This window comes from Centroberyx gerrardi, chromosome 18 (assembly GCF_048128805.1).
Source record: "Centroberyx gerrardi isolate f3 chromosome 18, fCenGer3.hap1.cur.20231027, whole genome shotgun sequence".
Classification (NCBI taxonomy): Eukaryota; Metazoa; Chordata; class Actinopteri; order Beryciformes; family Berycidae; genus Centroberyx; species Centroberyx gerrardi.
In genome coordinates this window covers 6,305,105-6,331,020 of record NC_136014.1, presented here as the reverse complement: position 1 = coordinate 6,331,020, position 25,916 = coordinate 6,305,105, and the positions used below count along the sequence as shown (strand labels likewise).

Below are 25,916 nucleotides of genomic sequence, written 5' to 3'. Positions count from 1 at the left end.
ATTATGGTGATACCATAGTAGGCAATAACAAAAATAGCAAGTACAATAATTTCAATAGATACTCATGATTGGGTACCACAGACACACTTCAAGCCCCTATAGGAATCTAGCCTATAGGAATTTTATAGTGTTTTTTATTTAGGGGGTATTCATAGTATTGTGTTACATCACCACATGGCCATCTTGGTAGGAAAATAACAGGTGATTGTAATAAATTAACAGGTGATTATAATCAAATGCCAACGACAGCCAATGAGCTGTGTAGATGGTAAAGCACCATAGGAATAGGCTATGTGACATCATGGGAATACGTTGAATACTGATACTGTGTAATGTAATTTGTGTTAACATCATTATCAGGATTTTTACTCTCCTTTTTGTCCTTTGTGTGTGTGTGTGTGTGCGTTTGCGTATATGTGTGCATGCGTCCTTATGTTTGTGTGTGCATGTGTCTGTTTCTGTGTGTGTGCCTGTGTCTGTGTGAGTGTGCATGTATCCGTGTGTGTGTTTGCATATCCGCATTTGCGAGACTGGGCGTGTGTTTGTGTGTCCGTGTGTGTGTGTATGCACGTGTGCATGTGTCTGTGCGGGTCTGTGTGTGTGTCTTTGTGTGCTTGTTTGTGTATGTCAGTTTTTGTGTGTGCCTGTGTCTGCATATGTCTGTGCGTATGTGTGTGTGTCTGTATGTGTGTATCCGTGTGTGTGTGCAGGTATCCCTGTGTGTGTGTGTCCATGTATGTACATGACTGTGTGTGTACATGCGTGTCTGTGTGTGTGTGTTTTTGAATATGACTGACTATGGATAGTCTGTTAAAACTAAAGTGGCTGAAGCAAAGTATAATGTAATGTCCTTCTACTATCCTGCTGCTGTCACACTCTTCCAGAATGGCAGCTTCGATCCCACTTCTGACACCAAATGCAGGGTTCTGGTGTAAAACTCAAAAAGATGCTGACTAGCGGTTCTGGGAAGTCTGGAGCAGAGGAAAAAAAAGGCAAACAGTCCAAAAGTTCAGTTCAGAGCTCTGAACCGAACTTTTGGACTGTTGTTGAGGGAGAGAGGGAGAGAGAGAGTGAACATTTATCTTTGCTGGTGAATGGCGACTGATAAATATCCCCATGGTAACCTCGCCCCCTGATTCTGAGGATGATGATGATGATGATGATGATGAAAGCAGGAATAGACCAATCTGAAACAGTAACACCTGTCTTACTGACAGGCAAGATACAGGTTAGATCTTAGTTAAAGCTGCCAAAGTTCAACCAGTTTCAGCTCTTACTTGCAGACAACTTTATCTCTGGATCTGTCTCCCAGTCTGTCTCAGTTCAATTCAATTCGATTCAATTCAGAGAGAGAGAGAGAGAGAGAGAGAGAGAGCACTCCTCCCTGGTCCACGGTGCATGGCTGGACCTACCACAAGCCTCTCCAGGCCTGTCAGAGATGTTTAGGCGGGTGGGCGTCGTCCCTCTGGGAAGCCTCTGCTGGCCCGGAGCGGGTGCTGCTCTGTGGGACCCAGGCTGGTCTGGGGTCAGATGGTGACGCAAGAGATGACAACAGTGAAACATCTCACAGTTTATAGGAAGCTTGACAGAGGCATTACTGCAAGACAACAAGCTCCAGGGAATGTTTTGGCCTTATTTTGACTGATGTGACGCTGATTTGGTTTTAGAGCTTTCACCAAAATTCACCTGTCAATCAAACAGTGTGTCCAGTACTGTGACTTATTTTTCCTTTAATTTTCTGTTGATGAAGCTTGAGTTTCTTTTCTTTGTCTGTTCAGTCATGGTAGCTATCGCTGCTCATGATAACTACACAGTTCTTCTTCTGTTTATTGCAAACAAAACGGAAACGTAAAATGCATCACGTCCTGTGAGCGAAATGATTTTTTCCCCACGGCACAGCTGAGGGCATCACGAGCCAAATTCAGCCAGTCAGTCATTCAGATAACGCTTAGTGAGATGTCGCTTTGTGAGATGGCCTCTAGAGGGCGTCTTTGACTAAGAGATGGCCGCTCGCCTATGGGCTAAATGCCACTACACTGCAGCTAAATACGGTTGTCACTCCTCATTGGAGCTTAATCCTGTTAAATTCACACACAGTTCGTTTATTAATGCCGGGCACAGATTATACAAGTTTTTTGCCGATTTATCCTCGATTCGCCCCTCCCGACAATCGGAGGAGAAATCTGGATCTGAGTCTTAGTCAGAACCGAAGTTCGGCACAGAATATCTGGTAATGTGAGCTGTTTACAGATAAAATCGTAACCCTCCCGAACTGTTCGAAAACGCAGCGGAGCCGCCCCGATAATTTCTAACCTGTTTGATATTTGCGAGTTAAAATCTGGACGGCGACGTCACTTCATTATGCCTTTCAACATTGGACAAATTTAACTTTATCCCGGCTGGGACAGCTGACGGTATTGCCTAGCAACGATAAGCCTTTTATCACTTTTAGCACTGGGCTAGCGATAGCGTAACAACATTATAACAAACAGATCTGCCAGTTAAATTCTCACCTCCGGTTCTCGCTGAAGAACGGACAGCCCGCTTTGCCTATGTCTCTCCAACCATTTCCTCATCCAAATTCCTCTGGCCTTTCGCTTTTCTTTGGCAAACTACTGAACACACCAAAGCCAGCTGTTCCGCCTCCATGTTTGTAAACATCTGCCTCCTGCCTCTCCATGGTCACGTGAGTTGTTGCATACAGCAGCTCTGTCGGGCAAGATAATCTTAATAATATCTTGTAGTGTGTGATGCACCGTCATTTTCTAAACTTGTAGTGTGAGCTTGTTTGCGATTTGAGAGAAGAAAATCGGTTAAGTTTCTCCTTATGGCGACCTTACACCAAACAACTTTTCAAGCGATTTCACTGTCGCAGACAAATTTCCAATGTCGGAATAAAATCATGAGAGTTTTGCTAGAGTTGTGGCGCGCTCCCGTCATCTCAATCGTTTGGTGTAAGGTGGTCAGAAAACTCAGTCCGAGCTGTCTTAAGTCTTTTTCTCGTCTTGACGTTCCGATAAAATCAAACATGTTTAATATTATCAGAAGTCTTTAGTCTTGGCTCATGCAAATAGTGAAGTTAATGACGTGAACATTGTCAACAACCAATAGAGCTCAACAGTGAGGTTCCGGAAGAGAAAATCCCATTCATATTCTGAATCGAGGATTTTGATTATTAGCCATAATGTCATAACCATCCAAGGTAGACTTACCACGAGCTATGAGATTGTGAAACGATGGTATATGCTCCTGTAGAAGCCACAAGTCCGTATGATATCAACCTTGTTTTAAGAAAAACATGTTTTATTCGCGATGTCATGGAGAAGTACTACACTACCCACAATCCTAAAGTGTAACAGCGACGTCTCTGATTGGTGGAGCTCGCTGTTACCATGGAAATGTTTACCGCACCCGCGAACATCATGTCGGCTAGTGAGTTACTGCCATAGAGATATAACACTGTTATATTATGTACGTTATGTTGCTAGTTTACACAGCCTTAACTGCCCAATGAAAAAATGAAACACAGTAGCAGACGTCGCCAGCAATTTGTATGTTGAAGAAGCAGAGAAACATATTATCAGAAGAAGCAGTGTTGCTAAAAAAAAAAAAAAAAGGCTTCTCACCAAGAACATCTGAGTCACACATTAACAGGGCCATTGATAACCAGGATAATTTATGGTATTTGTAACTCTAACGTTAATTCAAATTCATATGTGTGCACGTGAACTGTCCGTTAACTGGCGAATGTATTATTATTATTGTTAATATTACCACTATTATTAAGACCAAGTTGAGTTATGCAACTTTATTTTACTTTTTGCTGCATCCTCTTGGTCTTGTGTGTGTGTGTGTGTGGAGGGCTATCTAATATATCTAATAGTTTCCTTTACTGCTGTTTTATTTTTGTGATATATAGAGGTTTTTAGTGATATGTTAGTCTATTAAGATGCATAAGAGTCTTGCAGTCAACTTTGTGCCATTTTTTGTGTGAAAAGAAAAGAGAGGCTGAGGCAGCAGCAGTGCAGATTAGGGGGAGGAGCAACACACACATAACAGAAAAGATATGTAGGGTGTGTGTGTGTGTGCATGTGTGCGTTTGTCTTTTTCTGCAGGAGGATCAAGGTGGAGAAAAGTGTGAGAGAGAATGATGCAGAGGTAGCAATTCTTGCCATGCTATACTCTGTAAAGGTAAGGTGTATATATTTGTGTGAATGCATGCAGTTATGTTTCTACATATTATATTAAACTGTTTGATTCCAAACTATTTTTAAAGTAATAGTACTGTTGTATTTATGTGTTTGCAGATGCCTAGCATTCACTACTTGGCGAAGAGGAAGAGGATGAAGTGGAACTGGGCCCCGGAGGCTATGGAGCAGGCCATTGAAGAGGTGCGGGAGGGCAGGTGCAGTGTGAGGCAGGCAGCCCAGGTGTTTGGGGTCCCCAAGTCCAGCCTGTGTGACCGCGTCAGTGGAAAGGTGGTTTCCGGCTGCCAAATCGGCCGGAAGACATCCCTAACCCCTGAAGATGAAAGTTCCCTGGTGGAGTTTGTACTCTGCCAGTTATGGGTTTCCACTGACAAAGCCACAGGTCCTGGCCCACACCCTGGCAATATATAACCACCGCCATCCAGAAGGCCCCAAGACCGCCATAAGCCGGACGTGGTGGGACAATTTCCGCCAGAGGCACCACCATCCCCTGACAATGAGGATCCCAGACACCATTGACCGTGGGAGGGCAGCCTGTGCCAAGAGGGGACCCATCGAAGAATACTTCACCTTGCTGTCCACCACCTTAGAGGAGCACGGGCTGAGGGAGAGGTTTCAGCTGGACTCCAACAGGAGGAAAGTCGTTGTGCCCCGAGGGAAGAAACATGCTTACAAGCAGGCCCAGGGAACAAGAGAACACATCACCGTCCTGGCCTGCTTCAACGCGGCTGGGGAGGACGTCCCCCCTTTTATCATCTATAAGGGGGGCTACCCGGGGGGACCTTACAACAAAGAGGGAGTCCCCCATGCCCTCTATGGGAAGTCACCAGCGGGGTACATGGACTCCGAACTCTTCAGGAAGTGGTTTGTCGAACATTTCCTCAAGTACGCCACCCAGGAGCGCCCTCTGCTCCTTGTCTTGGACGGCCACCAGTCCCACCTGGATCCGGAGCTGGTCCGGGCGGCACAGAGGGAGGGGGTTATCCTCCTGAGCCTCTGGATGTGAGTTTCTTTGGACCCTTGAAGGCAGATTTCTCTGGGCTTGTGGGAGATCTGTCGGCAGTCAGCCACTCCAAGAAGGAGTTTTCAAGGGTCCTGAGAGACTCATATCAGAGGCTAAAGGATCGGAGAGTGGTGGTGGCGGGATTCAGGAAGTGTGGCCTCCACCCTCTGGACCCTACGGCTATTGACTGGTCACGGGTCATGCCGTCCGGGCCACAGCGTGGGACTCTCCCAGAACCACCAGCCACGCCTGCATCTCCTAGTGCCACCCCTGCTGCTACCACCCCATCCAGAAGTCCCCAGAACCCCCCAAGCCAGGACCCCCCAAGCCAGGACCCCCCACACCAGGACCCCCCATCCCAGAACCCCCCACGCCAGGACACCCCACCCCAGAACCCCCCATCCCAGAATCCTCCACGCCAGGATGCCCCAAACCCCTTCCTCAGCCATCCCCTGGTAACAGCAGGGAGGATATCAGCAGACCTGGCCCACCTCCTGACTGAAGTCAACTTCACCCGCAACACCGGTAAGATCAGGAGGAACATCACCAAGGCCTGTCTGCTGACAGCACAGGAGATGGCAGATGTCATTGAGGAGGTGGAGGACCACGCTGCACGTCTGGAAGCCAGAGCTCTGGCCAGGGCAGACAGGGAGCGGCAGAACGAAGACATCGGCAGCTCGACGGCCACTTCCTGTACCCCGCATGGCGGCTCCCTCCCCAGCCGCAGAAGGAGAGTATCCCTCGGGGCTGTTCCCGCCAGTTCTGGCCCCTCCATCGCCGGTCCCTCAGCCCCCTCTGGCCCATCTTCACGCTCCCACGGTCCCCAGATGCCTGCCTCTAACCGCCATCCACACACTCACCTGCCTGAAAACCACCATCCCCCCACCTCTCCTTCTCCATCGCCTGTTCTGAACGGTATGTTGTGTTTGCTTAACAGTTTGGTTTCAGAGCAATAGTAATAGATATTCATGTATCTTGAACATTCATCATCACCTAGCAATGTTACCATATCAAACCATACAATTTTTTTCAATTATTTTTCAGTGCCAACAGTTCCATCATCCCGCGGCCTCCGAGGGTCCAGGGCACCCTCCTCTTCCTCCCAAGGTAATTTTTTTCCCAATCTGTTTAAGCAATGTGAAGCAATGTAAGATGCAACTTAAAGTTGCCTGACCTTAACAAAATGAATGTGTCTATTTTCTGTTCCGATTCCCTCCCTGGATGTGGCCGTAGGCTTCTCCTCCTTCTCATCCTCTCTCTCTCATCGTAGTATGTTTGGCAGTATTTTGTGGATTAGGATAAGCCAGTGTTATGTAATGCAATCAATTTAAATTCAATCTTAATTTTGGGAGAATTCAGTTAAAACACAAACTACCATAACAAGTCTCTTCATTTATGCAGCCTCCTGCCTTCCTGGGCCTTCAACAGTGTTGTCGTCGTCCTCCTCCTCCTCCACTGGACCCTTGACAACTACTGGTAATATGTTAAATTTGTTTTCAGTATTTACACTAGTCCCTACCCGGGGATGCGCGCGCCACAACTACGTGCAGACTTCCGGGGATGCGGGCGCCACAACTCCACACCATGCTCCGCACAGATACCCGGGGATGCGCGCGCCACAACTACGTACAGACTTCCAGGGATGCGCGTGCCACAACTCTGCGCAGACTTGCTAAAAAGGCGCAACAACAGCGTAAATTTGGGAAAATGGAAAAATCGGCTCCGTCAGTCCCTGCCTATGCCAATGCTCAATGCCCATGTGCACTTTGAGATTGATTGGCCAACCCGTTGAGGAGCAAAATGGATGCGGACAGACAGACAGAGATTTCCTCATTCTATAGTAGGATGTTCATCCGTTTTCATTCAAATAATGCCCTAATACCTTACTTCTTCTCTGAGCAGGTCACACTGCCCCCAAGAGAAGAAGGCTGGAGGAAAGGATCTGGCGGTGTGGCCAGTGCAAGCAGCAAGACCCTCCTCAGGACTCTGAGGGTCTGGTGTCTTGGGTCCAGTGTGACAATTGCCACAAGTGGTTCCACACCACTTGTGGAATGGGAGGACGACGACGACGATACAGATTTCTGGTGTTTTTGGTGTCGTGATGAATAGCAAACAATCAATCTATCAATCTATTTATTATCTATTTATCTGTTTGTTTGTTTGTTTATTTATTTATTATTTATATTATTTATTTATATTTCATCGTTTTTACAAAAAAATAAGACTATTGAATACTGGCTATAGTGTAATTTTGTTATTGAGTTTCAAAGATATTGGTGACATTTACTAGAACGTGTGGAGCTAGTGTGAACTCTTGGTTTTAAGGTGTGTTCCACTCTTGCATGAATACAAGTGATTTTAATGTTATAATGCACTCTTATGACTGCTGAATAAGAGAATGCATATCTATTCTTAAACATTTAAAAAAAAATAGTATTTAATATACATACATTTGGAGATTATTTAAAATTGTCTGAAATAGATCCATTGTCAATGGCAAATACTTTATATGTGAAGAGGTTTACTGGAAGAGTATTATAAAAAAACATCCAGTAGGTGGCGGTATTGGCTGATAAATAGGAGGAAAAATAAGAGCCTTGAGTACATAGCCTGCGCTTCTTACATGCATCTGTAACATTGTGAAGGTACAGGAAGGGTTAATATCGACGCCGACACGGACTGAAGTAAGTGTCCGGAATTGGATACGCCCTTTGAATCTCAAAAATAGGTGCGCTATCATCCATTTGCAGGGACTGGAAGAAAATCATATACAAGTTAAGGTAAAAGCGATATTAAACTTTAAAAAAGACAGATGGAGGATGGTTAATTTATGAGAAACATCAACGAAAACAGTACAGGATGAAATATATTGGTAATTGATTGTGATTTTTTGGTCATTTTTGGTCATATGCCGTCCGGAATTGGACACTGTGACGCTAGCTACCAGCCCCAGGTGCCCAAGCACCATAGAAGGTAAGCATGAATAAACTTTGCATGTCATGTCTATGTATATATATATATATATATATATATATCTTAGGGGTGTAACGGTACACGTATTCGTACCGGACCGTTTCGGTACAGGACTTTCGGTACGGTGCAGATGTGTACTGAATGCAATCTTAGTAGGCTTGTTTTGCGTGCGGAACATACTTCAAATCAGAGTTCCCACACGAACATATTAAGTGGCGGACCGGACGTTTGTTTAGTCTCCGCCTCGCACTTTGAGCGCACTACACAGACAGCACGCTTAGCTTAGCCTAGCCTAGCCTAGCCTCTGGCTAGCGAACGTCATGGCCAATGCAAACGATAAGCCAGAGCTTGAAGACCCTCCCTTACCGTTAAGGTCTCTTTTGTTCAGTAGTGATCGGGTATGTTTCTGGCAACACGTCAAAACTTGATAACTCATTTGAAACGGCACCACGCGAATGTGAATATCACTGCTGCAAGGAAAAAAACGAGCGTAGTGCAAACGCTGCTCCCTTCGTCATTTAAACAGCCTTTCGCTGGTAATTCAGATCGGGCCAAAGCAATAACAAGTGCTGCACTTTAGTCAATGTGGAAAAGTTCATTTCCTAAAAAAAGAAAAGATTATTATAGTTATTTATATTTTTTATTATATTTTATATATTTCTTATTATATTTTATATTTTGTTTAATTTATTTGAGAATATTTTATTTATTGGAGAACTTATTAGTAGTAGTTTGCAGCAGTATTCTATTTTTTATTCTATTTTATTTTTATATATTTTATTTTTTATTATGTTTCATTTAAAATTTTATAAAAAAAAATTATAAACTGTTGATGTTTACAAAAGTTCATAATAAACGACAAGCAATTTTATGTTTTGCATTTTTTCCCCTTACTGTACCGAAAATGAACCGAACCGTGACTTCAAAACCGAGGTACGTACCGAACCGTGATTTTTGTGTACCGTTACACCCCTAATATATATATATGCATAGACATGTCATGCAAGTCCAAAATCTTCTCACAGAATCAGCTGGCCCCAAACCACACGCAAGGCGTAACATTTGTGACAAACAGTCAGCGTTTTTATGTCTGTGTGATGGAGTGATGTTGCAGCACATCCGAGAATGTACAGTGGCTGAAGCGCGCAGAGTGAGTGAAGAGAGAGCCTCCTGGGATGTTTCACTTGCCGAGTTGATTGCGCTTCTCTATGTGAGGGGTGCATACTGTGGGAAGAACATTGAGATGGAAAGTTTCTGGTCTGAGCATCGGGGCAATACATTTTTCATCTCAACGTTGTCGAGGAACCGGTTTCGGGAGATCATGCGCTTCCTACGCTTTGATGAGAAGGAGACCCGGCGATGCCGGTTGACCACTGACAAGTTTGTGCTCATGACTGAAGTGTGGGAGAGATTCAGACAGAACTGCATTGCATGCTACAAACCAGGGCCGGACATTACCGTGGACGAACAGCTGTTCCCGACTAAAGCGAGGTGCCGGTTCACGCAGTACATGCCTAACAAGCAGGATAAATTTGGTATCAAGTTTTGGCTGGCAGCAGATGTTGACAGCAAATACCTGTTGAATTGCACCCCATATCTGGGTAAGGATGAAAGCAGACCAGCCACACAATCCCTTGGAGAGAATGTGGTGCTGAAGTTGGTGGAGCCCTTTGTTGGTAAGGGGAGGAATATCACCACCGATAATTTCTTCACCTCCCTCCCACTCGCCGACACCAGCCTGGTAGGCACCATCAAGCGGAACAAGCGGGGGCTCCCGTCCTCTGTGCAGGGGAGAGCGGAGCTGTTCAATACCAAGGTACTGAAACATGGCAAAATCACGCTGACCGTGTACCAGTGCAAGCCCAGGAGAAATGTCACCATCCTGAGCACGCAGCACCAGCATGTGGCCATCTCCACGGACAGCAAGAGGAAGCCAGAGACAGTGACCTACCTACTACAACAAAACAAAACTAGGGGTTGACGTGCTCGACCAAATGGCTCGCCAATACTCTGTGAAAGGTTATTATTATTATTATTGCTAGGCTATTAAAACATTGCAACAGTCAATCTGTTGGCACGCGTAGATGGCCCGTTGCTGTGTTTTACAACATGCTGGATTTTGCTGCCATCAATGCATGTGTGCTGTACCGGAGCTGCATGAGTAACAACATCCCCAGAAGGGACTTCATGCTTCAGCTGGCCCAGGAGCTGCGTGCAGAGTGGATGTCAAGGTGTCAAGGTGTCAAGGTGCTGAATGTCTGTTCAAAGTGTGTTTGAGGGACACGTAATAATCACGTGTTCAAATGTTCAAATTTAGCCTCCTCACAAACGTTCATTGTGCGTAAAAAAATGAATGAATGAAATGAATGAAAAAAAGCTTTAATGGTTACCTCAAGTTTCTTGGTGATGTTCTCTCATTCACACATTGTTGAAATGCCTATATTAATAATTGATTAGGTGAAATTGTGCGCTTGACTCTGTCATGTCAATTTTGTTGCGACATTAAATCATCCATGCGGTGGTTGTTTATTGTTATTATTATGGCTTTATTATTGTCCATTTGGGGTATTTAGGGTACTTTGGTCATTTAAATAACATGGGTTATCTCATGTGATGAATGTCGTTTTATAATAATATCACACCACCCAAATATGCAAATATTTTCTTCTAATACCCATTTTCAGTGTCATTTTAGACTGATTTATACTGACGTCCATAACCAACACCAATTAGTGTTCTTAAAGATACTTACATTATAAAACAAGAGGACCAAAACCATTTTATGACTTGAGACATTCATTTGTGAAGACAGTTTGTACTAGAAATGCGGTAGCCAGGCGCACGGGTAAATTTTACCCGTTGGCAGTTTTAGGTATACAGCGACCCCTGGCGGTTCTAGTGTTAAATCTCCTCGTATAGCCAACGAAGATGTTGAAGATGCTTCTGTCTGGGAGGCCAGTTTCCATTCTAAGGACCTTTTCATCGAGGGTTGATGCAGAGTACCTGAAACGTTGACATTTGGGTGTCGGCACACTGTCAACAGGCACACTCTCCTCCACGGGCGGACTGCCCTCCACGGGCAGACTCTTCCCATGCCCGGGGAACCATATTGGACCCCTCTCAAGTCCCTCTGTAAAATGGCAGCTGCACACTCTAGAACTGTCACTGGGCCTCCTGTCTGCACGTCTGAAAGAAGAAAATAATAATTATACGGTATTATATACAGGGGGTAGGCATGATAAAGTAAACATAAAAAAAATACAATTATATAGTATAGCAAATTACATGTCTAGCTACCAAGTTAATGCTGATAACAACAAAGACTTGTGGAAAGTTAGAGAATTGTTGTTAGAGCTGTAGATGAAATGAGCTGTACATGTCGAAAAATATGATTAGCAGTGCTATATAGTAATTTGGGTAGTATTTTATATGGACATATGGTGTTTTTAATTGATTTAAAAAGGTGAAAAAAAAAAGTGCAGGGAGGAAATCATGATCTTGCAGGTGTATTTTGTTCAGCTCATTCATTTAAAAAAATTTGACTTCATGCATGTAGGCGCTTTCCCTTACTGTTACATTGAGTATGGATCGATGTGAATGGAATCTGAGAAGTGATTTTTGTGAGGAAAATATATAGAAATATGTGTGTGCTACGGTGTTGAGGGGCCAGTGGCTACTTTAGAGATTTATCGTACAAACAACCAACAACTAGGCTAAGCACAAACAGTCTTAAAGCTAGCTAGCTGCTTATCCTATGCAGCTGTAACTAACTCACGTAATATTAGCATAACGTTAGCTACGTGAATGTAACTGGATCACGAATTCACATTTATTAAAAACGAGTAACGTTATTACCTTATACCGTATTTCCTCTAATAGTGGCTTGTAGTCAATTAAAAGCCGGGTCTCCGATAATGGCCGGGGCCGTCGTCGACATGAACAAATAAAGGCCGGTCTCAAATACAGGCCGGGGGAAAAAGGAAACAAGACTAGTTCAAAACCTAGTATATGGCTGCACCGTGTCCGTCTCCTCTCTCCGCCGCTGCCTCTCCACCGCGCCCACGGCCCGCATTGATCCTCCCGATCCAAGCCCCGGACCCTCGCCGAAATCTCAGCCGGATCACCGGGAACACATCGGCGCCCAGGTTCAGTTAGCTTCAGTTAGCTTCAGCTTACATGCAAACAACGGTGGATACCGGTAAACTCCTGGTGCCTGTTTGTAACTGTAGTTTGTAGTAACGTACAAATGCCACAAGACGGCTCGGCCAGCGGAAGTCTCTGGAGCATGCCGTCGTCGATTACCGTAATTATCATAATGCATTGCAGTAACAACAAAACGGCTACCTAACGTACCCCAACAGAAGCAGATCAGAAAACAAGGAAACAAACAAAGGACAAATACTTATCAGAGGGAATTAGAAATAAAGGCCTGTCTCTAATATAAGCCTGCTTCCAATAAAGGCCTGGTACCCTCTGCAGTTGAGGTAAATAAAGGTCCGGGCCACTATTAGAGGAAATACGGTATATCTGATCCACCGGTTCTTCGCCGACACACTCGTGGGGAATCGGTGGAAACGGCATTGATGGACGCCCGAGCGGTGATTGCAGTCAGGAACGAAGCACTGTACCATGTCGATGATAACACTATACACCAGAGGGGAACGGTCAGGGCCCTCTAGGCCCTCAGAGAGGGCCTAAGATATTCTAAAAAATAATATTTAAAAAGTCATCTGTTCTAATTTTATTTTATTAATTCATAATTTGACAATCAATATCTAAACAAAATGTTTCTGAGGAAATAAACCCTTCAAACCTGCCTATTCAGTTTGTGTTGGAATGTGAAGGGTTAAATGAAAGAATCCCCTTTGTCACCCTATCAGAATTTTGCTGACGCAGTTGTTGGGAAGAAAATGCTATGCAGCTCTGTGATTGGTGGTCCCGCTATAATTTCACAGAGGGCTGAGTAATAGTAATTCAATGAGAGACTAATTTCAAATGACAGTAAAATTGACCAATCATATCTTTCCTTTTAAATGGGTGGGCTTTGTTATCGCTAACTTTATGGCAAGTTCCGCCCGCTGTGAGGGACATGAATCACAAGCTAATAAACTAGCTAGCTAGCTAGCCTGTTGGTTTACTTCACGATGGCAGCCGCGAGTAACGTTCTCGCTAGTGAGGAGGACATTGTTTCGGATTTATTATCGACGCCGTTTTCAAGGTTAACTTTTAATGAAAAGTTGGAGTTAATCGGAAGAGGAAGACCCACACCAGAGCTTAATTTGGTGCAGAAAACCAGAGCTTTCGAAAGACATTTCAACTCCAGCAATTATACGCGATACCCGTGGATGACAGGATCAACCAAGGAGCAAAAGCTTTACTGCTGGGATTGTTTGCTTTTTGGCGCGGAGAGTGGGTCCTGGGCCAAAGATGGATTTTCTGATTTAGGAAGTTTATCCAAGTCAGCCCATCGCCATCAAAACGCTTCAAGTCATCTGAAAGCTACTATTTGCCTTAAAACATTTGGGGGCACCAGGATAGAGCTCCAGCTGGATGAACAACAACGCCGGGATGTCATTGCTCATAATGAGAAGGTTAGGAGGAACCGGGACATTTTGAAACGTCTCATTAACTGCGTGGTGTTCTTGGGCAAGCAGGAGTTGCCATTCCGAGGTCACGATGAAGGAGCAGGCTCGGCAAACAAGGGGAATTACCTGGAGTTGCTGGATTTAGTGGCGGAGTATGACAGCAACCTGCGCACTCACCTCGCCACATCAACGGTGTTCAGTGGCACATCATCGAAGATTCAGAATGACCTGATCAGCGCCGTTGCTAGTGTCATAACAGAGAGCATGAAGGAGGAGGTGAGGAAGGCACCTTTTGTGGCTATCATGTTGGATGAAACAACAGACATTAGCAACGTGGCCCAGATGTCATATGTGCTTCGCTATGTCACTGAAGATGGGGTGAAAGAGCGTTTTTTCAAGTATGAAGATGTGACAGAGGACAAACGAGCACAGGCCATAGCTACACGGCTGCTGGAGTTCTTGCAGGGTTTTGGCTGTGTTGACAAAGTGGTCGCTCAGTGCTATGGTGGAGCGGCCGTTATGGCATCTGGTTTGAACGGGGTGCAAGCGAAAGTGAAGGAAACCATTCCACAGGCCCTCTTCGTTCACTGCTATGCCCACACTCTAAATCTTGTCATGGCACAGGGAGCCTCCAAGATAAGAGAGTGCAAGGTCTTCTTTTCACACCTCTCCGGCTTGGCTGCCTTTTTCAGCCGCTCAGCAAAGCGCACCAAGCTGCTGGATGATATTTGCCAGTGTAGGCTTCCACGAGTAGCTCCTACTCGCTGGTGCTTCAATTCTCGTTTGGTGTGCACAGTGGCAGAGAAGACCAGGAAATTGAGAGAGGTAGGATAATAATAATAATGACAATAACAATAAGAACTAATAAAGAACTAATGGTAGTATTAATATTAAAGAAAATAAAAAGGTAAATAATCTCAGTGTTTATTGGAAGTCTATAAGTTGTTTCCATAAGATAAAAGCCATGTAACTCTCCTAGGTGTTCGAGCACATCGTAGACCACCACACAGAGTTTGATGACGACACTGTCCACTGCGCTGATGGATACATCACCCTCCTTGCCAGCTTCGATTTCTGTTTTCGGTTGAAAACCTCCCACACCATCTTCTCGTACTCGGATGTTGTCTTTGGAATTCTCCAAAACAAAGGTTTCGATATCCAGTTCTGCCTGGCCAGAGTGGATGAGCTTCACAGAACAATTGAAAAGGAGAAAGAGAAGTTCGAAAGGGTCTACGAAGAAACCCAGGCTTTGGTTGGCCCTCCACGCGGTCGTGGGGCTCAAGGAGATGTTTGTGCACGGTACAGGGAGCTCTACTGCAGCGTAATTGATAGCCTCCTAACCCAGATTGTCAACCGCTTTAGTGACCACAAAAAGCTGGCGTTCCTGGCCCTTCTGGATCCACAACAGTTCGGGCATTACAGTGACCATTTTCCCAATGCTGCCTTTTCAAGTTTGATGGACAGCTATGGTGCATATTTCGACCAGCCCCGAATCTACACTGAGCTCACCGTCATGTACGGCATGTCTGACTTTGCGGGTAAGAGCCCAGCCGACATTCATCAGTTTCTCCTCAAAAAAGAACTGAAAGAAAGCATGGCACAAGTGTACACTCTCACATGCCTCATCCTGACAATCCCTGTGTCCACTGCCTCTGTGGAGAGGTCATTCTCTGCACTGAAGCACATAAAAACCTACTCGAGGAACACGACTGGGCAGGGCCGACTGTCAGACTTGGCCTTAATATCCATCGAGAAGGAATTGCTGATGAAATTAAAAGCAAAGGATCAGTTGCATGACCCCGCCATCAACCACTTCATCCAAAAGGACAGGAGGATGGACTTCGTTTTCAAGTAATGCGATCATCAAAGGGTAAGTTATTTAAAAAATTATAGGCCGCCGTGCCAACTGATTTTATTCTGGCCGCCGCTGCCACTGTTTTGTGTATGTTAAGGTTTATTTGGGAAACGGTCATTGTGCAGAATTACCAGTCAATCTGTAAATTTACCCAACTCAGCGGTCATTATGCACATTTATGGTAAATGTGCATAAAATTTCATGTAATGCTGTGTGCGTGCTGTATCATGACAGCGCTATGACTGGGGGGTAAGATACATAATTGGTGGGGGGAATAAAAATAGTAACTTAAATAGTAACTTAAAACAAATTTCCTGCATTTCTACCCCACCTAACCTCTTGGATTAAGTCAAGAAACAGCAACCCTGAATAATGTTAACCAAAAATGTAAAATTATGTTATATTACTAGATTTCAGCATTGAGGTGCTTACGTTCATCATTTTGCATAGGCATACTAACCTAAAAACCTATAGAGAGCCTAAGTCCCTCCCCTTCCGCTGTCCCCCATGGGACCTTATTTTGGAAAAAATATGTACGGTAGTCAACGGCGAGAGACAAATAATTGTTTGATCCCGTTTGAATTGTGCCATGAATTACACATATGATGTTTTGTCAATTTAAAAGATAATTTTGCAAGTCAAGAAAGTCTCAGTTTGTCGTAAAACAGTAAAGTAACGTTTAGTTTTGTGTGAAACCGCTCAGTGAACTACATCTCTCGTCTCGCACAATATACGTCACCAACACCAACATGGAACGAAACATACGAAACACACAGGCATCGCGTTAACGTTAGCCCCCACTGTACTAAAACTATCCTAAACCAGTTTAAATCCGTTCTTAGTGTCTACCTTCCAGGTTGTGTATAATACTACTGCTATCTGAGAGGGACTTAGCTTCAGCGGCTCTGGGTAGCTTGTGGAGAGAGAAAGTTATGACGTCACTTACGCGACTTTTGGGTGTGTAGTCTTTCTAATTACGTATTTTCACAGTCTTATACTTAAACAGTTTTACGACAAACTGCGACTTTATTGACTTGCAAAATTATCTTTTAAATTGACAAAACATCATATGTGTAATTCATGGCACAATTCAAACGGGATCAAACAATTATTTGTCTCTCGCCGTTGACTACCGTACATATTTTTTCGAAATAAGGTCCCATGGTGGTCCACCGGAAGGGGAGGGACTTAGGCTCTCTATTATTGGGATCGCGAGAAAGTTTCAGAGCGACAGACACAGAGCGTCCCCGTAACCATAGTAACTCACTCTCACTCCTGCCTGCGTGCGCACAGCGCAAGAGGAGAGGGAGAGACGCAGAAGAGCCGCGGACTGAGATTACTCTGAGCACCATGCATGGGAATAAATTACAATATAATAGATTTGTGTATATTTCTCGCTATTCAGATGGTCTGAATAACTCGCTGCACGGTGCTGCTCTGTCATGTCTGTCTGTGCGCTGCGTGAGTCTCATGGTCAATGCGGGAGAGTTGGCAGCCCTGTGAACTCGCTTGATATTATTATGTATGAAACTGCCAATCAGATTTATTTACTTATTAATCAAAGGTGCCGGAACGCCATTCCGGATCTTCCGGCCCACTTTAACCCCTGGGTAGGAGGGGGTGGCTGTCTGCTGCCATGCGTTTTGCACCCCGGCCCGTTGTCATATTCCGCTGAAGTGCACACACAGCTTGTGTGATGATGTGATTATTTGTCAGGAGGATTTGCATTTTGCTTAAGAGATTAGCTGTTTTTTGTTTTGGTGATAACTCTCACTGTCTCCATGCTGTTTGCTTGTTGCAATGCTAAGGCTGGACTAGCGTCTTAATTTTTGTTTCAGAGCTGGAATTGTCATAGGTAACTTTTGCAGTACTATAGGAGAGGACACAGTAAACTAAGCTGGTGGTTTGATTTTTTCCCGACGGGGGAAGGGGAGTCAGAGGGCCAAGGTTTAAGAGTCACGGTTCGCTACTGCTATACACTATACTATACTATATACTATATGAAACACTATACACACACACAACACAAACTACAATATATTACAACACTATTATTAACAATATAAACACTATAATAATGACAAAGGTTAAATTCAAGAAGCTAAACTATCGTTAGGTTGGAAGTCTTCGGAAAAGGTATCATTCGCAATGGATTATGGGATTTGCAATGGTTTATGGGATGAGTAGTTCCTTCACTCTTAAAATAATTATGTACACAGTGTTGTACCTTTGCCTTTTTTTCCGTTTTCCTTTTTTTTTTTGCTCCGAATCAAATGTTTTATGGTCACGATTCATCTCGTAGTTGGTTGGCTTAGTTCCAGGCTTAAACTCTTTATATAAGGATTTTCAAAAACGTCAATGAAGTGAATGAATGAAAAATTCACTTCCGGAACCGGAGCCGTTCAAAAAGTGGGCGGTCACTGTTGCGCTCTCTCCAGCACCAAAACAGGAAGCAGCAAACCGGGTAGATAGTAAACTCCGGGGAGGCGCAAGAACGTGAAGTCTCGGTTCTCTTGGACGGGCTACTTGCAAGCTAACGTTAGCTTGCAAGTAGCCCCGTTCGGGACAGTGGTTAGCTAGCTAGCTATAGCATATAGCATACTCACCGGGGATTTCGAGGGCTACAGCAATTTCTGTCCACTTTTTTTCCTTCTCCACTCTATCGCGGTACAAATGGGAGGACACGTCAAAGAGGCACTCCTGTTCACTCCACAACTCCACCAGTTTCTCCTCCTTTTCCACAGTCCAAGAGAGAGACACCAGGAGCAGGATGGGAAATAATCTCCAAAGGAATCTAGTTGTAGTCTTGCAAATAGTGACCCTGCAAGATCCCCAGTCTTTGCAAAATCTTATAGTCTGTGACTAAAAATGTCTTTAGATGCGAGAGGGTGTCAGACTTTAGTCTTTTCAAAGTCTTCTAGTGTATGGTAGGCAGTCTTTGCAAAATCTTATAGTCTGTGACTAAAAACTCAGTGACTTATGACACATTGTCTTTAGATGTGAGCTGGATGTGAGAAGGTGTCAGACTTTAGTCTTTTAAAAGTCTTTTCAAAGTCTTCTAGTGTATGGTAGGCATTGTGCGTGATGCAACCCGATTTCAAAATCGGTTAGGATTTTAAAACCCCTGTAATCTCAGCCCAGTTTAAGAAGAGAACCACATTCTACAACCGAACTCACTACCTGAAAATGTAGGTATTGACTACTGAATTTGAGAGCAGATTCGGTTAGTCCGTGTACCAGAACCGGACTGAACAACTGGTTATGTGACGTTAAGGCGCAACACTCATTACGTTACGTAACATTATCATTAATTTGAAAGAGATGGAGGTAAGTGAGACATTCTCGATTTTCTATCCTATGATGGCGTTTTAGGGCCACTGTAAAAAAAAAAAAAGAATCTAGGATTTCGAGAAAAAAGTCATAATATTACGAGAATAAAGTCGTAATTTTGAGAAAAAAGGTCACTTCCCGACAGAGTCCCAACAGCTGCAGCAGCTCCCAGCATTTGAGTAACTGTCAGCTAACAGGTAACGTTACATTTGCTCAGGTAACTTTTAATCAATTTATCATGTTCAGACATTTGGTAAATGCGATTTCGGTCGTGGTGTAGTAGCTACTACGAAGGTTTAGCTAGCTACTAGGCTAACATAGGCTGTGCAACTTTGTTAAAGGATAAGGCCGGTGTTTTTTAATGCATTGCGTACCATCAACAAATTCTATGAAAATAACAAAATCAGCAATGATTTTGTTTTGCCAGCAAATCTCGTCCATGTAGCCGGTGCCCAATGCAGCTATGTCCCAGCAGCCATAGAACTCCATTGTATTAAAAAAACGATTAAAAACACGTCAAAGAGCCATGCTGTTGCTCTGACAGCATATTTCATCATCACGATGCACCGGGCCAGCCGACTTTTTCCTCAAACAACTTAATAAGCCGACCGTAAACACTTTGCGATCTCCGGAAAGTAGTTCCGTAGCACCGAAAATAGTCCCCAGCGTAATGAAGAATTTGTTCCCATTTTAATTTGATTTGGTAATAACTACAACAGTTTGACTTTTCGTGGTAACAGTTAGCGATTTTTAAATTTAAACTATGTCTTTGTGAGCTGTATTTCAAGGTTTTTAGCTTACAATTGGAGCCAATTACTTCCGGGTTGACGGCTAAAAACGGTACGTGGGAAGTCAGAAAGTGAGTAGAGCAAACGCATTGTTGATTTTGTTATTTTCATAGGATTTGTTGACGGTAAGCAATGCATTAAAAAACACCGGCCTTATCCTTTAATAGACATCCTTAGCATTAGCCTACTTGATATTGTAGGGAAATTGTTTGCTAACTCTAGCTATATTATCGATTCGTGTAATGTTACCCTACAAAGTGCTGGCTAGGTCATATATATACGCTATGTCTGAAAGATGCATTTCTACCTATGATTCCTACAAGGAATGTCAAAACTCCTCTCATCGACCCTCATTAACTGGTTAGTAACAGTTAACTGGGGAGATTATTAGGCTACTTCTGCATTCTTGTATTGATTAATACCTTCTATGACAGACGTTATGTCTTGTACTATGATTCTGTTCTCTTCTACTACAACTCTACTATCTTTTACTGTAGCTGTCTTATAGTATCACCCACTGATGTCGACATGGTTTCTTCTGTGTGTGTGTGTGTGTGTGTTTTTTTGTATTTTTTTACAGTGGCCCTAAAACGCCGTCATACTATCCAGTTTGTTTCCTCAACATTACGGTTGTTCCTACCAGTTCTGCGGTCTTGGCCCGGCAGAGAGAGAAGGAATCTCCTACAGTTCATATTCGTCTGCCCCTCAATACTTAATGTTCATTCAGTGTCAACAAGTAAATTTAGATTTTTTTCAAATTTATTTTTTTAATTCTAAATAGCCTATTCAACTTTTGTAAGAGGATTTATTAAGTTATGTACCAGATGGAGCTGTTATCTTCGACTCAAACAGGCGTACTCTGAATTAATCCAATCAAATCTGACTTTACATTCTGACATTTAAATGCAGCTTCAGTTCCTTGTATTTGAGTTTCTTAGCAGAAGCAGATAATGAAAATCACGAGTTGGCGTATCCTTGTACAAGCATTTACAGCACTTTGCTATGGTAGTTTGACAAGATGACATCATACAGCCATAGTTTATCAGGAGTCTGTCAAAGCTAAATGTCGACCTGGTTCACTTTCCTACACAGCAGCCACAAACACTTCTGTTTAGAAACTCTGTCTGGCGGCTAGACCCACAGTCACTACCATGCAAGCTGGTTAACAATACAGCAACTGTCGTGAAATTGAATTAGGCAACTTATTTAAAATCGTTTATTTAAGAAATGAAAAGAACAAAGTTAATTGACAACAAAATACAAAAATGATGAATAGCATGCAATGTCAGACTTGTTGAATTTGCCAGACAGACCTGTGGAATGCATGTCAAGCAGGCAAAAACAAGCTTGCTGTCTACATATCCATGTCATGAACAAGCACAGAAAACACACCTAACCCTAACTTAAACCTCCGTTTTCGGTGATCTGTTCTTATCTTTACATATTAAATACCGGTGGGCTACTCATGTAAAATACTTAATATCTTGATAAAATCGAAGCCGGCACTGTACGAACACAGCTGACAGACGGAGCAGCAGAGGAAGCAGGACGCTCGTTCCCGAAGCAGAGCTCAGATGCGCGTGCTTTGCTCGTACTCTGAGGTGATGTCACACACAAAAAACAGCCTTTTATACGGCTCTGAGTGATTTTAAAAAAATTGGCCTTGATTAAAAAATACATAATTCAAAGTGTTTTTTGGTGTTGTGTGGCGTTGTAGGTATCTTCTTAACCCTGTTTATCCATACATACAGTCTGGTAATAGACCGCGCAAGTCAGATGCCCACAAGCCCAAATATGGAATTCTGGTTCCATAGTGATTTCTCCGTAGGGAAAATGAATGGGGTTTCACATAATCGTCTCTGTCGCAGTCTTTGTTTAAAGCTACACCAAGCGATTTGTTCTGACCACTAGAGGGTGACAGAAACCGCAACACATTTTATAAACACACACAGCAAAGCTACTGGGCGACGGCAGCCCTTAAGGGCAAACTGTGCATAAAGGCTAATGGCTAAAATAAACGTACCTACGGAGAATATAGCCGGTTACCAGTCTCGCTTTGGCAGATTTTTCTCCCGCTGAAGGTTACATGTCCAACAATGACAGGTGAAGAGGTAGGTAGCATGTTTACTAGCTGAAAATGTTTACTCGCTCGCTTTATCGATCGCCATTACTTGGGACGAATTTGACAACAAGCTTTAGGAAAGAGGTGAAAACAACAACACAGCTGGTCCACGTGTGTGGCTATTTGTTTATATCATTACGTCTCACGGAAATCACCACGTAGCACACATTCGTTTCAGGATTGGTTAGGGTTTGAAATCGCTTAGTGCAGGTTTAATGCAGGATTTTCGGAGTCGGTCCGTTCTTACCTACGTATATTTATGTCTCTAATGGCACTGGATCCGTTAATGAACTAACACTAAAGCGTGTATAATTTGCGTCACCCACTGGTGGCAGTAATGTAGGTCTTCCCCCGGCATACCTTGGTCATGGCTAGAAGGTATCTGCATTTTGTTGAGGAGACGTGTCTCCCACGAAAGTTGGTTTATGTCGCTCTCTGTAGTGGAGCAGCTGTCTGAATATAATAAAAAGCATAGAGGCACTCTGATTAGCTGAAAAAAATGAAAAAGCCTTTATTGCCTCTATCTTCGGATCTTGGATCTTCGGACGGATCTTATTTTTGTTTATTGCCCTTTCCGAAGAGCAGGTGTCATACATGTTTGTATGTAAAAGTATTACATTTACTCCCGTTACTGTAGTTGAGTAGCTTTTTTATGTACTTGTACTTTTACAGTGGCCTATTTTTTAAAGTCAGTAACTTTTACGTAAGTTTTGCTTAAGTATTGCACTTACTAAATATACATTTTATCACATCCATACACATTTTGTGGCTCTCCAAAAGCATCAGAAACTAGACAATTGGCCAACTGAGGAGTCATTCACAGAGAACGATCAGTCAGCAAAGAGAAGAGTAATCCGGCTTTACTTTGTTGTGAAAAAATGTTAAATTCCAATAAACTTCAGAAACTGTGGGCGCTGTCTGCCATTTTTGTGGTTAGCGTACCGGTAACCTAGCAACAGTCACCTCCTTGCAGTCAACAGAGTGCCAGCGCCAACGAGAGTTTGACAAAATGCGTATACCTTCTAGCCATGATTGCATATCTTCTCCCTCTCAACTGTCTCTCTCTCTCTCATCTGAGCACCTACACCGCCACGCTTACTAAATCGATCGCATATCTTTGATTTCCACGTTTTATATTGTAGATAAAACTAATCATCAGAGTGAACTTGAATAATACCATTGGTATATGAAATAGAAAAGAGTCATTTAATTGTTTGGTTGTTTTAGGATCATTAGCTTTCCTGCAAAAGGTACTGACAGGAGGCACGACAACAATGCTGATCCTTTGCCTCCCTTTAAAAAAAAAAAAAAGGTAAAAACTTCGAACATCTTAAAAAAATGTGTGGGAGCGGTGAGGGTTGCTAAGCAACATATAGACTCAGAGTAGAAGCCCACTGACAACGCGTGACGCAATTATATGCGCTGAAGTGTTTAGCTTGTTGCTAGCAAAAATACCACTTAGACTAGAAAACGGAGAACAGAAATCAACGGATCCAATGCCATTAGAGACATAAATATACGTTGGTAAAAATGTACCGACTTTGAAAATCCTGCATGAAACGTAGACTGTGACAGAGACGATTATGTGAAACCCCATTCATTTTCCCCACGGAGAAATCGCTACGGAACCGTGAGCCATATTTGGGAAAGGCTGACGTACGACTTACGAGGTCTATTTTACTCCGCTCTGCTCCAGTGTGTACCATATGCGAATTCACTCTCATTCATAAATTCGGTTATCACTATTTATTATCTTATTATTATAATATTATATTATTATATATTATACTACGTATTTTACTAGTTTGCACCGAGTCCCACTTTCTTACGTTACTTTGCATGTGTCTTCCATTGCCCTATAAACTTTAACGTTAGGTAACGTTATTACCTGTGGTATTTAAGTGACGTTAGTGGAATTATTTAACCGATAACCGTGTGGTAATTCATGGAAAAAAATTTCTTAATTAAACCAAAACCAAGTGTTTAAGTTAAGATTAAGGTAAAGCACAGAGCATTTAAAATCCTCCTCTTTTTTGAATGTGTGTGCTTGGAACATTTTCAGTTATATTCATTGTATTTCACAGTCCAAATAGTTATGATCTACAAGACTTGACATTTTTGCCCTCTTATAATTTATCAACCCAAAGAGAGCTGCATTTTGTCCTGAACATGATTGTAATTCCTAATTCTGCTGAAACTATTTAACACACATGGTACTGATCTGCTGTGACATTTCATTTTCAAGTTGTCTACTTGAGCAAAACTAATTGTGATGTAATTCATTTAACATTTATTGAACTTGGTCCTGTTACAAGGTGCAAGGTAGCGCCTGCTACAGATGAGAAGACAAGGCTGCTGTCTTGTTTCTCTCCTGTTTTCACAGGTTGGTGTGTTGTAAAAGTACATAAAATCTATCAAAAGTTATCCCATGACTTACAATTTTCAATTTTCCTTGTGTTAAAACAAGTGTGTGTAGCAGCAGAATCGAGTTTAAAGACAGTTGTAAAGGACAAGCTACTGTTGAATGTTGCTAGCCAAATGGTGGCCGTGTATTTTATTTGTTCATCAATGGTCGGCTCCTGCACATCTTATTTTCGTTGTAGACAGACGTTCAGAAACGGGTAAAAAATTGATAATATTATTCATTAAAGTACTTAACCCATGCTAGCCCAGTTTATTTTGTTTATTTAGTGTTAGATTGATTTGTTTATGTAAAAGACAATTGCAATAGGGTCAAGTAGCCTACTACAATAGGGACATGTGTTTTGTAGCTTAATGCTAATAAGTGATTTGTGATTGGTAATAGGTTTAATGTAGCATGCGAATGAAACACTAAAATGGTAATATGCAGAATGTTGTTTTACATGAATAAGTGTAAGTTTTATTTTTGATATTTATGTATGGATTGATTTCATTGCCTTTTTGATACTTTTCAAAAGACTTGTGCATGATTTAAAGAACATAATAAAACAAACAGTTAATGTGAGAAATGAAATACTTGAGACACTATTGGTAATTGACAAATGTTTAATAAATAAGATGAGAAGACTGACGGAGAAGCCACAAGCGTCTGCCGTCTTGTTTTTCTCCTGTTTTCACAGTCTCTCATCCTGAGACCTATAACATAATCTTTATATATAAACATCACTTTTTCAAGGAAGGCAGCAGCACATAGAGCTGCAGTTAAACACAAAACCTCTGCATATGAAAACAGGCTGTTCTGACAATAGAGGGCGTTAGTTCCCCATGTAGGAAAGACTTTGACCATTCAGTTGCTTGTCAGTTGTTTGTTTGATGTCAGCAGCATCCAGTGGTGTAGAAATGTCATATTCTCTGCAGACGTATATCCATGAAGGAAACATGCATTCGATTCACATCCAGATCTCTCATCAGTGCTAAGAAACAGGAGGCTGACAGTTGATTTACTTATTAGGATGATGATGTGACCTCCACACAAGTTGTATACACATACAACTTTGCTAAACTATACCATATATCATTAACTGGTCTGGAAAATAGATTGATACAGATTTGTATTACTGAGTTTCAAACAGTAATATGATGATACCATTACGGCTAAATTGTTACATTGTTGATATGGAATGATATAGCACTTTAAAGCCTTCATTAAGAAGGTAAATAGATAACGTACATACATGATAGGGGACCTGTAAACTCTAAATACATATTACTATTGAATTCTAGAAAATAGGACCACTTCATTTTACAGGTCCGATACTATATAAATACATATGAACGCAAATATGTTGTTGTATAAATTATTTTTTGTTAATGAACAGTTCATATGTTATTAGTAATTAAAGTGTTTTTTTGTTAACGTCCAATTAGGAATTGTTCATACATTGTTAGGAAGCAGTAAAATGAAGGGTTACAGACAATAAAAATCTGACTTCCAGGCAGATGATTTTGCTGCAAACTGTATGACGACTGAGACGGGGATGGAAAACACCGTCTTTCTCACTCTGCCAGAGGAGCGGGGTGGACAAGGATGAGTGAGGAGGAGGAGGAGAGAAAGGGAAGATTGAAGAGGA

General features: G+C 42.6%; 1 protein-coding gene across 1 annotated transcript; it reads left to right on the top strand.

The window, feature by feature from the left end:
• Nucleotides 1–10,293: 10,293 nt before the first annotated feature.
• LOC144542791 (zinc finger MYM-type protein 1-like) lies at nt 10,294–15,624 on the top strand. Its single transcript, XM_078290074.1, has 3 exons — nt 10,294–10,415; nt 13,718–14,594; nt 14,749–15,624. The coding sequence occupies exons 1-3, from the start codon at nt 10,294–10,296 to the stop codon at nt 15,622–15,624; spliced, it is 1,875 nt and encodes a 624-aa protein (XP_078146200.1).
• The last annotated feature ends 10,292 nt before the right edge of the window (nt 15,625–25,916 follow it).

Bases quoted from the DNA above. Each gene is read 5' to 3' on its own strand.
- LOC144542791 (XM_078290074.1), top strand. From the start codon at position 10,294: ATGCTGGATTTTGCTGCCATCAATGCATGTGTGCTGTACCGGAGCTGC. The intron at 10,416-13,717 runs GTGTCAAGGTGT...TGGGGGCACCAG, and splicing joins CGTGCAGAGTGGATGTCAAG to GATAGAGCTCCAGCTGGATG. The intron at 14,595-14,748 runs GTAGGATAATAA...TAACTCTCCTAG, and splicing joins AGACCAGGAAATTGAGAGAG to GTGTTCGAGCACATCGTAGA.